At 37.4% G+C, this 14,845-nt stretch overlaps 1 protein-coding gene across 5 annotated transcripts in view; it reads right to left on the bottom strand.

The window, feature by feature from the left end:
- Positions 1-14,845, bottom strand: part of LOC108757071 (transcription factor AP-2-epsilon) — a 252,631-nt gene that overhangs the window by 125,705 nt on the left and 112,081 nt on the right. The window contains exon 2 of one of the 5 annotated variants that reach the window (XM_018501384.1): positions 13,618-13,739. The exons of the other annotated variants lie outside the window; for them this stretch is intronic. Within the exon in view, the coding sequence (XP_018356886.1) occupies positions 13,618-13,680 (63 nt within the window). The 5' untranslated portion in view covers positions 13,681-13,739. The remainder of the gene's footprint in view (positions 1-13,617; positions 13,740-14,845) is intronic. 5 annotated transcript variants of the gene reach the window in all.

Below are 14,845 nucleotides of genomic sequence, written 5' to 3' on the forward strand. Positions count from 1 at the left end.
CATATAAAAATTATGATATCTCACTTCATCTATATTAGTATCTGCGTCCAACGATAAAAGAAACGACGACGGATTACAAAGAGGTACAATAGTCGCAAGAGTGATTTGCATGTTACTGCTGATGCAGTAATCGTATGATTACTAATAGCACGCAGACTATGTAATGCGCTTCATCAGAAATCAATCGGATACATTATTATAGTTTTGCTGGAAAGAAATTGCTCGCAACAATTCCGAGATCCTAATCACCGGATTATTTTAATATGTGACTGTTTTTTTATTGATTATGTGAAAACGCGCTTGATGGATTTTTATAATAGTGGTACTTTAAATAAAGTGTTTAGTACACGAAAGTGAAATTCGACAATGTATGGCGTGGCACGATTTTAAATTTAAAAAAGACTGAATTATAAATATGACGTTGATTTGATGAAAACACTCAAGTTAATACACTGAGAAAAAATATATCCTAAATTTCAATAAATATTTATTCAAATTAGTACCACAACTAATATTTATTAAATATAAAAATATATTTATTTGATACAAAAAAACATTAATTTGATTTCACAATCACTTCTTTTTATTAAGTAAATATTTCTTTATTGTACCGTAAATGTTTAGTTGGCAGTATTCAAATAAATATTTACTTAAATTTAAGCTATTTTTCCTCAATATAGTTTTACTGATGGATTATATTAATTAGTATAAAAATATCTATTTATATATTTTATATATTTCATTATATTTCATTTTATTTTGTAATAGATGATATTATATATGCCTTTGTAAAAATTTAAGATATGAACAAATGTAAAATATAAGGCAAATAAAATAAATTTACAAGTAATTTAAGATCAGAATTTGATATAATACACATTTTTAAGTGTGAAGTAATATTTGTATTCATTTTAAAAAAATAAATACAAATATTACTTAGATTATATCAAAGGCCAAAATACTATGCGTATCATTTTTATAAACATATAAGAATAACATAATATACTCGTGATGTTTTCTTATGGTCGATAAAGATAACTTCGACCGTTGGCATCATATCTACTCGGTGCAGCAGATACTGGAGTCACCTGCTGGGAAATAGCTGGATGAATAATATCTCTTGTTACCATTGAATCTTATTCCTATACAGAAACCTTACTTACCGACTATATTACCGACTACTAAGAATCATTCGGTAAGTTTCCGAGAGACGTGAAGATATAGAATTCTTCTATTATCTTCAATGTCTGAATTATCTGGCAGCCGATAAATATCACAAAAGTTTATCCAAAAAAATATCTACATTATACACACATACATTTATTTATCTACATAAAAATAATAATTACTTTAACTGATTAAGCATTTTCATTATATATAGTTGTAATAGAAATATAAATGTTCTACAAAGCTGGAAATTAAATAAAATTTTATAATTTCAAAAAATCTTTTATAAAACCACTATCGAATACAACACAAAAACTTGCAGTAATATGTTACTGCAATATTGCTGGAACGTTACAATATTGTTAAAAAGGTTTGTGCTGTACAAGCTGTATAATGAAAAAATTGTGTTTTTTTTTCTTTTCTTATGTCGTGTTTACATTTTGTTTTTCTGTTTTTTTTTTTAATTGGAATTAATGTTAATGAAAATTTTTACAACTTCATAAAGAATCATAGAAACAAGTTTACTGCATTGACGTTTACTATGCTTTCTTCATAAACAAAACTGGCTAGAGAAAATCAACTTTCCAACGAGAACTGGATATCTATCATGTGAGAACCGGTTCGAGCTTTCCCAGTGTTTTATCATCATCTCGAACCGGATCTATGATTTAAGATCATTTCCGAGAACTTTATGATGACTTCGATCATTATGGAAGACATCGCGGGAAATCGCGACTAATGTATTGTACAAACGATGCGCTTCGTCGCTTGCCTTTGGACTATTAATAAATAATATTTAGAGAAAATACACAGACTACGCTGAAATATAGTAGAATATATCTCATCTCCTCTCACATTACGAGTACTTTCACATTTGTTTGACTTCGTAATATTTTTTTCTAGCCATTGATAACAAGCGATTCGACATTAACATTCAAGCAATAAAAATTCTAATATTTTTTTACTATTTCAAACAATAAACGAGATTGAAACGAACATGAAACGAGATTTCAAGATGATATTGTATGTTTCTTGCGTGAGAGTAAAAACGTGATTTAGCGTTATGATATACAGGAACAGTTCTAGACATAGCAAAAAATATGAAGTTTCTGTTCTTTTCTCTATGTGCATAAGAAAAAGAAAATTACATGTAGCGCGCGCATAATTAATATAGAATATTATATAGTGAGCGTGTTTTCTAGTAGCGCTTTTGCTTTAAGAATTATAATTTTAATTTAACGTAAGCAGTACAAATTTGTATTTGTGAGATGTTAAATTATATCAATTTGAAATGTGTTTAATTCAATGCCTGAAGTCAAATTTAAATCGGAGCAGTAAAAAGAATCAAAATAAAAAAATTGGACTTTCAAAATAATTTTCGAAACTTGTACAGAAGCCCATTTCAAAAATAATTTATGAAATGTATATTTTTTATTGAGAACAATAACGAAATATTTATAAATCTACTTTTCTTAATTTTTATATATTCAAGAATAAAAAAATATGATCTTGACAATATATAATTTTATTATGTTATAAATATATAAATTAATATATAAAGTACCTAAATATCTCTTTTATAATTTCATATTTCTTTGAATTATTCTTTCATAATCGTTCACAAAGGAACGTGAATAGAAATCGAAACGAAATTAAAACAAATTAAGATTAAAGATTATTTAACAGGCTACGAAGGAAAATCGTCGCGATCATCAGTTTCATCTCGTTTTCCATCTCGACTTTGATTTGATTGAAAGTGACGCTCATCATTTTGTTATTTTAGACAAAACATGTAAGCCTATGAGAATTCGAAGCGCGTGTTAGATGCCGTCAAGGTTACGGAATACCACATTACCTCACTTAAATCTATAGAAGTTGTAGGCCATGAAGTCGCAATAACCTATAATTTGTGGTTATTAAGCAAAATGAATGAGCCGTTCGATCCTGCGCGAACGGGCTCTTATAAGACTTTTGTTAATGATTGTTGCGCGCAGATCTTTCGAAACCGCTTAATACGCTCTCCACGAGAGTCTCGCTTTGTAGCATGCCGTAATTACTATTATTTCTGTCTCTCTGTCTATCAACGCTATGATCTCTCGATAACTTTACATCTTCGCTAGCCTAAGCAGTGAAAAAAAAATTATATTACATACACGTGACAGAAAAGTTGATATTTGTCAAAAATTGTATATGAAGAATAAAAGTTTCAAGCCCGAAACACATTCTGTAAATTTATCATCTTTTTTTCTATTACAAACATCTATAATTAAAATTGTATAGCGATCGCATCATACATTTAGCAAAACGATATTTATTTCACGCTAATATTAAATAAAATCTTTGAAAAAAAAAAAAAAAAAATGAAACGCAAGATCGGCGCCAATCAAATGTAATAGTCGACAATTCAAAAGTTACAAATTGATTTTTAATTATGTTCACGTTTGCACGAGGCTTTAAATAAGCCGACACGCTACGCTTAAAAAAAAAAAAAAAAAAAAAAAGGAACGATCGTTATTTTAAGCGTTTATTTGAGAATGTTGAAACGGACGGTCCATAATAAAAGGTAAGGTATCACTCTAGCGATAATAAAAAAGAATATTAAAGAATATTATTCGCGCAAAACAAATAAAACCTATCTGCCTGTAGAGAACATTGTCGAGTCCCAACGGCGAAGTGTGTGTTCTCGGTTTCATGCCGTGTTCGTATAAACGGACGTGAATCGGCGTGGAGAGGCGCACGAACGGCCGAAAGTGGCCCGCCGCCCGCGGTTTTTCGACCTTTCGCAACATGTAATTACGCAAATTCCGCATCCATCTCAATTAGCAAGTGCGCGCAAGGCGAAAGCAACGACGCGCGTGCAGAAGAGCTGGCTGTCACCTTCGCGAGTAAGGCCAAACGACCACCACGCGTCTCTGCTCTGCGACAGAAGCTAAAGGTTTTCCGTTTCTCACGTGGAGAGGCAGAAAATGCCAGAAGTATCTGGCAAACTGATCGTTAATTCGATTTAGCGCGGCGGTCGTTGCCATTACGAATATTACGATCGTGCAGAAAAACCTTTTTCCGCGATACGCGATCGACTTGTTCCATTTACTTGGGGGGGAAAATAATTTCGTCGACGATGATTGTCAATGATTTCACGGAATTACTCAACGATATTGCAACGGTGAGAGACTTGTTTAAATAACTGATTGATTTTTCACCATTTTAATCTCTAATCGTATTATCAATTGTATTAACAAATTTATGGCGTTTGATCTCTTATTATCTCTCTTATATATTTTTTCGATGATTATTTCGTGAAGTAGCAAGTCAATGTTAGAACCGTGCTAGAACATATTTTGTTAATCCGTCGCTTTGACGCATGAGTGCAAATGATTAAATCACGTTACGTACACCGAAAATTTAATCGCTTCGAGCTGTTACAGTTCACGCAACAAAATAAATATAAATCGGTTAAATATTTATTTATATAGGTCGTTTATCTCCGATCGCCCTTTCATCAATAAATTCAAATCTATTACGTTCATAATTTCAATGTCGCTTCATCATGATTCAGTGATCGCGATTTTCATCCGCTAAGATATTACTGTAATTATAATAAATATCCGTCATTCCGTTATTCATTCGTTTATCGTTGTAACAACCGTAAAAATATCGGGATAAAGTATGACTGGGATAATTATGACGTCAGCGGAGAAAGTAAATAACAATACGAGGGGGTTCGCGCGCAGATCAAGGGTTAACGACTGTTAAAGAGACAGAGAGATGATTCGAGAAATCACCTTCCACAGCTTTACGATTCGGATTTTACGATTCCACGATTTGACGGACTGTGCTCGTTTAAATCACGTCACGGCCCCTCCTCCCCCCCCCTCTTCTTCCCCTCCCCCCGCGCGCGTTTCTGCTCTCATCGACAGTTAGGCACAGCAAAACTTCGAGTCCTCCTAAAGTCGAGTCGCGAGGACACGTCGCGCGAGAGCGAGGGCTCGTTAATAATGCGGTTTATCCGAGCGAGCCGGCGCGGCGTCGGCGACTCTCGGCGAGGTAGGAGGTTGAGAACCCGAAGGTGGCTCGTGCTCGAGGATGACCTCTGACCGTGAAGACCGAAGAGTGAGACGAGGCCATGCCTGGGCACGCGAGGCCCAAGACTTCGCCCCGAGGCACGCGCAGGCTTCTCTCCCTCCTCGTTCGCGTCCCTTTCCTCCCCTCCCTCCCTCTCGAGAGGGTCTCGCACCCTTCCACCCTTCTCGCTCGCTCCCGCCACGTAAATTCTGTGCGATTGGCTGGTGTCATGCCCGCGCGCGGTTCTGCCTGTATATATATATATATATGCGCCGCATGATGTACGCCGCGTTAAGTGGCGGATGGAGAGACGAACAGTGGTTGTGCTTTGCATCCACTTTGCTTTCCAACCCCCCCCTCCCCCTTCTTCCCCTTGTCATACCCACCGGGAACGACCAGGATCTGCCTATGATCTTTGCGGGGTCGGCAACGTCGGCCGGGGCCGACATGTCCGAGTCGCTTGACGCGCCTCGTCCGAGAAATCACGACCGAAACGCATATTACACTCACATTAGATTATTATCGGAGCTCTCTCTCTCTCTCTCTCTCTCTCTCGCTGCTCTGTTCTCCTGCGCACGGGGAGGGCTGTCGCGATCTTACCGAGGATAACGCTTCCTTAGAATCTTGCGCTTTAGTTCCATTCAAGATGATTGACAATACATCCGCGGAACTTTAGAGAACTGTCTCAGAATTTTCGCGTAAATTCATTTATTCCTTCTTATCGAAGTTGTAACACATTTCCAACGGACCGATTATCAAACGTCTCACGTTTCAAACTTTTCACGTGTACTTGAAGAATTTCTCGTTACTCAAACGATTCTACCTCCTTCGCTTCTTCCAAGATGCTTCTCCTAGATCGTTTAGACCCACCGTACCGTGCCGTGTAACCGTGTAATAAAAGAAGGAGAAAAATTGGCAGAACAAAACGCAACTATGCAACGAGACTTGCCCCAAGCATCACGCTTCGTCTTGACGTTATTTAATAATACAGCGATATCACACTAATAGTCATGTAGCCTGCGCGTCCGTATACATGCAGACGCGTACACACGCGTGCCGTACGAGCGGGCCCAAGAGGATATCAAGGTGAAGGAGATACGCACGCCAGGTATACATCCACAACGGACTCTCTTTCGAAGGGGGCGGTGTGAAGGGCGTAGCCCGCTAATTATAATTATACCACGAGAGTATTAGCAGCGTGAAACGCAACGTAAATTCTGGTGAAATACTCGCCGCCCCTCGGGGATCCGGGATCCGGCTCGTTTGCCAGCGAGAGCGCTTTGTTTCGCGGCCGTACGAGTCGGAGATCGACTCTTGCACTGTCGCAGCAGCGTGTACACAAACGGTCGCAAACGCCTCACAAAGCCGGGGCCGGTCTCTCGCTAAAGGAGAAACGAGGGCGAGCCGCGGCTTTTCCTTTGCCCGGTTACAGCTCTGCCGTGCTGTGCCGCAATTCGTTTTTGTCGCGGAAAAAACATTAATGAGCACATGTGAACGCGCATCAGCGGGTTTGCTATCTAGAAAGAATTTTGCGCTGTTACACTTGTTTTCCTCTTAATTAACTCGATAATTTGCACCGCAGTAACTAAAAACTGCGCTACCTCTTTCACTCTTCTCTATAATAATTCATCGAAATTATTAACAAGATACACTTGCTCGCTGGTTAATTTAAATGACTGAATTATCGTTGAAATATTACGCGCGTGTTGCGAATCAATATCGAATACGCAAAGAAAATAACTTCGCGATGCTAAAAATGACAATTTATAAATACAAAAGTGACGCTACTTGCTACGGTACTTTTCACGAGTGTAGAAAAAAAAAAAAGATTTATTTTCTTAGAGAATCATTGAGAAATATCGAATTGGATTCGATATATCTCAATTAATATTATTTCAATTAACATAAATTATTTAATTGTCATTGCAATCGGACACATTAATTGATAGAGTTTGAAAGTATCGGATTGTGGCTATTTCTCCGGAAATGCAATGCAGGTAACATTATCTCGTGTTGTTTGGTGCATGCTTTGAATTCTAATAGTAAACATTAGCAACATATTGGAATTAAAACGTGTACGCGCACAAATTGTTTACGTCTACTTTATTTTGTGTTGCAACTCTATGCAGAATCCTAATATTTTTGTCTATCTTTGGAATATTTGCAATTTTGTGGAGTTACTCACAAACTTCGTAGCTTCTAATTTTTTATTTAAATTCGTCAAGAAAATTGAACAATTGCAAATTTCAAATTTCAATTAAAGGAAAATCGTAAAAAGATACTATTTGTAACTGATCGTTTCAAACTTCAGATTTTGACGGAAAATTTCAAATTCATTTTTATATATTTTAGTTAACATTACGAAAATCTTTTTGCAGCATCGATAGTATGTATAATTTATAACTATAATTAGTAAATATATATTTCTTCAATTTGTTAAATATATATTTCTAACAAACAACAGATAAAATTTTTACATCGTTATTTATACTCGATCTATTATCTCCACACACAAAAAACGTAATATTCCGTTTATTTTATTTGCTACCCTTAACCTTTCGCCAGCCAAGTCGAACTTTCAAGATACAAATATTTTGATTGTAAATTCCAGTAGATAAATGTAAATTCGAAAAAATTAATAAAATACATTTCCGACTTTTATGAGAGTAAAAATTCGTTATTAAAGTTTTCACCTGCAAAGCTTTCAGTATGCAAGAATATTTTTTTTATTAGATTTTCATGTAGATTTTCATGCGAAATATAAAAATCTGCATTGCGAGAGAGAGAGAGAGAGAGAGAGAGGCCCGAAACTTACTAAAGGAAGGTGTAAAATTCCACATATATAGTCAAGAAGGATTAAAACGCTTCGTATTTTCAACTAAATAATAACAATAACTGAACATATGATTCGCTCCGTGATTCGTAGAGGCTAGCTTCGGCGGATTATAGTACACACGCACGTACAATCGCGTTCGCGTTGGTATTTGTCAGTGACGACTTAGCACGCGGCGGCAACGGGCATGAGGATTAAGCGTCGCATTTTAAATCGCGGGACGGGGAGACGGGTGGATTCTCCTAGTGCACTAATAACATAGTAGCGACCTGATAATTAATAATGAAACTCGAGAGGGAGAACCAGGGTCGGCCCCGTTACGTTGAAAGGATCGCGGCGGAGTGGGTGGGACCCCCCCCCCCCTTATATCTCGTAATTGCAAGGTGTGGACGCGCTGCTTTACGTGCGATTCGCCCGAGCCGCGGCGAATGGTGGATGCAAAGGCAAAGGAACTGAGGAACGACCGAACGACCGGCGCGGCGAACGGGGAGAATGGTTAGCGAGATAAACCCGCTTGCGGTAAACTGAAACTGTGGCTTGGCCATTCATTAGCGTGTTGGAACGCGACGTGGTTACGCCTCGCCGCGGCTCGGAGCCGCGACGTTCAAGCCGTGCTCGCTCTGATGATCTAATCTGAAAGCGCGATCTTGCACGCGACTTGAAATTCTTCGCATCATCGCAGCCTGGATTTTTCTCCTTGCCTCGGCTTGATTCTTTTTTAACTGCTGTGCTGCGCACGTTATAATTGAAAATCGCCCGCCAAGCACAGGACGGTCTTGACGCATACTTGCAGGACTCGATAATCAAACGTGTAAATATGTCTCTTACAAACGAGAAGCTACCTTTTCAGAATCTATTGCTTTCTATATTTGAAAGGATAAAAATAAATCTCGCGGACAAAATTGGTTGTAACAATCAGGAGAATTAAACTTAGAACAGTAGTAAATCTTCCTTACTAGACCGCTGTATATAAATGAATGAAATAAATAGAAAAGAAGCCGAAATACGATTGAAATTAGATCTTGGTTCGGCCTCAGTTTATGAGTACGTTTCAAGTCCGAGTAAGGTAAGCGGCGTGCAGTTTGATGTATTTAGAAATGGAAATAATATAAAAATATTATTAGGCACCAAGATCTTGATTGTACTAGCCTTTTCTTCATTTAATTGATTTATTTATATCTCAATAATTTTATAATGCAGAAGAGATATAATAAAAAGAATATATTTGTATCAGCGTGTGTATCATATCGATATATAAAAAATTGTATTTTCTTTTAATAACGTCAATGTATTCTGTATTTTAAGCAGATACATCATTAGAATAGCAGAGAATTGTGAAACCTATTAAAATATAATTTGAAGTTGTCATTTCTTGACATTTCCCATGCTAATCGAATAAAAACATTATCGTTTCCTCCAAGATTAGATTCGTTATTCAGAGGAACGAGCTCGAAGCAAAATACCACAAGCTTAAATTTTATAAAAATTAAATAAAAAATAACTTTTATTATATATATTATTAATTATATTATTAAATCAATCATAAATGAATAAACATAAAAAAACAACGTTCATGATTAAAATAAAGACACTGAAGCGAAGTATATTTAACATTCTTAAAATCCCAGGGGAGAAGGAATCTTGCGTACATAGAACGTGCGCTTCGATTTAAATATGCTCACGAGTTGAAGAAAGAATGAAGCGGAAAGGACGAGCCGCTGTGGGTGATAACGCCTTGTTTGCTTTGAAAATTAAAATCGACTGCAGCATGATTGTTTTGAGACGAAACAATCTCTCTCTCTCTCTCTCTCTCGCGCGGAGACGAACACGAACGAGACGGAAACTAGAAACAAAGGAGGAAGCGAGCGAGATCAATTTACTAAAAAAAAATATGAAGAACCCGTTTGAAATCTCGGCGAAATTCACAAGTTTACTGGTTACGAAGCGATCGAAAATTCCACCGCTGCATAATTAACGACCCGCGTGTCATTCGGTAAAAATCGAACGTCAAAAACGCGACGTGCACGGATCGGCACGTTTGTGCTGTCCGTTTCGTAATAAGCGATTGGCATATGGGGGGTATATTGGTTAGCCCCTCGCTGAGTGAATGAAACTAATACAATAACGATCATTTGTACTGCGAATCATACGACGTCCTGGCGTGCAGATCGACAATTCATCTTCCGAATGTAGCGTAACGCAACGCGATTTGCACTAACAATTTAAGCCTAGTATAGAGTTTCGGTTCATCTAAATCTTCACTGTTAAATCTATAGTGTCAAATTTAATCTAATTAAAGTTGCTACTGCTTCTACTCAATATATCGTTATTTTACATAAAAACGACGCTTAAATTTAATACTATATAGTGCCAATTTAACATTACGTTATGTCAGATTGACACTGTATAGTTTCAAATTTAACCATCGTGTTTAATATAAAATAACGATATATTGAAGAAAAGCAATGGTGACTTAAATTAAGTTAAATTTAATACTGTAGATTTAACAGTGTTTGAAGAAAGAGAGAGAGAGAGAGAGAGAGAGAGAGAGAGAGAATGCAGAAGTTGATTTTAAAAATCTTATACAGCTTTTCCTTGAGAAAGTTATAATTAATTATTTCATTGTATTCCTTGCCTCAAATATAACACTTTTTCACTATAGTGGCTTCCCCGTAAAGATTAAAGGCACTAGGAGAGAAAATGTACTTCGCATTATATATATAATTTTTCGTCATATTCTTATTATCGCGGATGAACGATATAAGAAGCATTTTAAATTGTAATTGTACTTTGTACCTCAGATATTCTAAGATATCCGCCTTGAAATCGTTCTTTCCGAAATAAAATACGAAATGAAGCGGAGAGACAGAGCATTAGTCAACGATTTTTTTTTTTTGCCGAGCTCCCGCCATTCTATCCTTCCTTTATTCCACTTCCATCGCCACTCTTCGTCGGCGACTCGTTTCCTCATTTTCCATTCTCTCTTTTATTCTCATCGCGCGAATCCTTCTTACGCTCTTTCCCCCCCATTCCCTATCCTCTCTCTCTCTCTCTCTCTCTCTCTCTCTTTCTCTTTTTTTTTTTTTATACCCCGACGTCGTTGTAGTATTCGACGAGGTTGGACTTTGCCGAGAACTAAAACGAGACTTCAACACAAATAAGATAATTTCCATTATAAACTCGGGGGTAGGGTAAGTAAACGACGAGGAGTTATTTACTTGTCTCAGAAAGAGGGGAGAAAAGGAACAAAGTAATAACAATGGAATGAGAATAAGAAGGAATCCGCGCGCGGATTCGCGATGGGTACCAAGTTTGAAGTCGCGTAGGCGCATTAAAGGAGGGAGAGGGCGGCTTACGCCGCGTTATTATCCAAAGCAAATGGCCTCCACCATCGTTTCTCATCCAATTCCGCAAGAAAACGCAGCGAGAAAATATAGCGCTATAGATACAAATGTTCTACTTGCAACTTGTCAGTTTACTGTTAAATTTTGTATTCTTTTGGTAAGCGTCGAAACAGCGAAGTCGCTGGTGCCTAATTATTTACGTATTTACTCACCTCTGCGTATCCTGGACGTTAGTCTTTATACACACGAAAAATTAAATTAAAAATTAAAATTTCTATCGTGAAAAACACGCACGGAAAACGCGATTGAATAATTTTCTTTAGGTGGCTTTACGTTTATGTGGCTATGCGAATTTGTTTGGACAGATACTTCAGAATCAACGAGACATATGTTCTTCGCATTTTGATCTATTGTGACGATTGAGTTCATTCGCGATGGCGACAATCCGGGAAACATGAGATCATTCGAGGTACATGTCTTCCTATCAATCTTGCACTCACGTTACAAATCCCTCTATCTATAAGGAAAGAGGAAGGGGTCGAAGAGAATCGTTGTTTACGACGGAATATGTGAAAACTTCGGTCACGATTTTCGACGAAACACGAGACTGTTGTCGCGCGTTTGTTTTAAAATGCCATTTTGTAATTAACCCCTGTGTGTTTCGACACGCCGTGTTTCGCGTTTCCGACAACTTTCCAGCAATTTCCGTTGTTGCTATAACATCAGCTCCAATGTTATTTCTTTATAAATCAGTCTGGAGAGCTCGAATTCGCGTTGAGAGTAATATAATCGATACGTCTAGACGTGCTAAACTTTATAGCGCGAGTTCGTATACATAAGTTTATGTCCCTTCGCTACGAAAGAGAAATTTTTCAAGATTTCCCGATAAGAAATATCTAGAAGTACGTTTATAAATTGACACACGGAAAGAGAACGATTTTATTCAAGTGTCTAAAGTAGATACTTTTGATAAAGTATTTAAACTTGATCTGAAAATAGTTTGGTTGACCTATTAAAATAACTAAAAATAATAAGAAACTCAAGCATGATGAGCCAAGGCTTCGACATTCTAGTCATCGGCCCTTGAGCATCTATAATCACTTTGACCGTCCGACAAAATTAGATTCTAGATATCTACTTACCTAAATTTTTAGATACTTCAACAAAATTGTTCTTTCCGACTACGATTCATTTTTCATTTTTCGTTAATTAATGCTTCTCGCGAACTTCTCTATGTAAATTATTTTTTGTTATTGTCGTATTATTAAATGTAGTATCGAAATTTGTTGTTACAATAGCTTGAAATTAAAGGTTAAAATCTCATAATTCGTCATATCCTAAAAATTTGTTTTTCAAAAAATTCAACATCGATAATCGTGAAATTATTACGCTAATGTTGCTTAATCTACGTGTCGCGACAAGTTTGAAAAAAATAATTTCATAAAATAGCATTAAGAGCATTATAATGCTCTAATATATGAAAAGGATAATTGAGTCATACATTACCTGAAAGGAAGCCGCGGAAATTGCTAGGATTGCTAGATTCCACCGTTCTTTTAACAGTAATAACACTTGTACAATTATGAATTTACAGCGATATTTAATTGGCGATTTTTCAACAAACCAAATGTTTGTGCGCGCAAAGGGCGCAGTTTTTCGAGCTGTAATGTATCATCGTTAATTCAACCGCGAGTCATTAAAAATACAAAAGGCACTTCCATTACCCCGGCCATTCGCTTGGTAATTAAATAATTTACATTTCCGGTATGATTAAAAAAGTTTCGATGTGTGAGCAGAGAGTTTCTGATAGCAGAAACCCTGGTATCGTCGGACGCGTAAAAATATATATCGTTACGCATTTCAGAGGAAATCTCGATAAAATTACGAAGGCCCGATACGCCAAGCCGGTAGCAACGCTTTGAAAAACTTGACAGACTATTAATTGAATAAAAACGAACGCTCGCGCAAATATCGTCGATACGAGTCCTTTGTATCGCGTGTGGTTTATCGGCGTTTGGCATGGCACGCCACGTGGATAGAGGAAGGGGAAACGACGGCGGAGATGTCAAAGAGCGTCGGGACCAGCGGAATATATCGACGCGGCCAAGTATTTCATGAATCCGCCAGAAGAAGAGCCACTAGAAGCGCGCATTTGCGGTGCCTACGATTTGCAACGACCCGCGATTTCTTATGCAAGTGCGACGCACTCACCCAAGATGCACCGCAGTCGCCGCCTCCGAGAGTCTGAAAGGCCGGCATGCATCTGAACGTCATTCTGAGCTCTCTACCGCCGAATTATTATCCAAAGGTCGATCGCGGTTCCCCAGTCACAACTTACCTAGAACAAAGCGAAACACTTAGTTAGCGATCAAATAGATATTGCTACTCGTACAGTATTAATACTAGTTTCAGATAATAAAAATCACAATCGAGAGAAAATACGGAAATGACGCATAGACCATTTGTTTTAAATGTCATACATTTATTTTTAACAAAATTAGCACACTAGTAGAATCAATATAGAGCTAGTAGAATTATTTACAGAAAAAAAAGGACGATTTTGTTGTTCGAATTATCTAAAAATTTAGTTGGAAACAGATCTGAATTTATGTTGGATTATCGAAATATAATTGTAAAGGGAACTTATAAACTTGTTGCCAGAACTTTTTTGTAGTATTATTACTCATCGTGCTTGAGATGTTATGTAATTATTTCGATGATCTAACAAAATTATTTCCAGATCTGTAACTAGCTAAATTTTTAGACGCTACAGCAAAATCTTCTCACGCACGAAAGTTTGAGAAATAATCAAATGATATTTTCGTGCGCCACCCTGTTGTTTTCAACTTTTAAATTTCCCTTTTTTATTTCTCAGGGAAATTCTCTCGATCTGTATATTAAGACTAACGCAACATGCGGCATTTCTTCGCGTTTCCGATCCTTCCAAGATCTCACATTCGTAATCCCACGAGGCTTGCGATCGGTAACGCATCGTTCGCCGATGTAACAAATCTGCATATTATCTCTCGATGTAACAAATCTGCATAACGCCGTGCAGATGCCTCAGAATACTCGTGGAGCGAAGAGACTGGTATACCGCCCTTCGCGATTACGTTCGCAGATAGCGAAGAGATCTCGGCGATAAGCGAGGGGATGCGTCGTGGAAGGGCGCGCGACGATTATCCGAGGCTCATTAGGCGCGTGAAGTGAACGCGCGTGTCCTTTGAGGGAGCGCCCTCGCATTTATGAAGTAAATTGAGATTATTGAGGGACATTACGAGAGAGAGGCTGTAATCGTCGGTAATGCCTCCTTCAATAACGCGCGATTAATCGTCGCGTATAGGCAAATGAGTTGCGCGTTCTACTGGAATCTTTGTTGAATTCTTCACGTTAAAGTGCATTTTCACGCATGAATATAAACTGCAGAAATAAATAACAA

This window comes from Trachymyrmex septentrionalis, unplaced genomic scaffold (assembly GCF_001594115.1).
Source record: "Trachymyrmex septentrionalis isolate Tsep2-gDNA-1 unplaced genomic scaffold, Tsep1.0 scaffold131, whole genome shotgun sequence".
NCBI lineage: Eukaryota > Metazoa > Arthropoda > Insecta > Hymenoptera > Formicidae > Trachymyrmex > Trachymyrmex septentrionalis.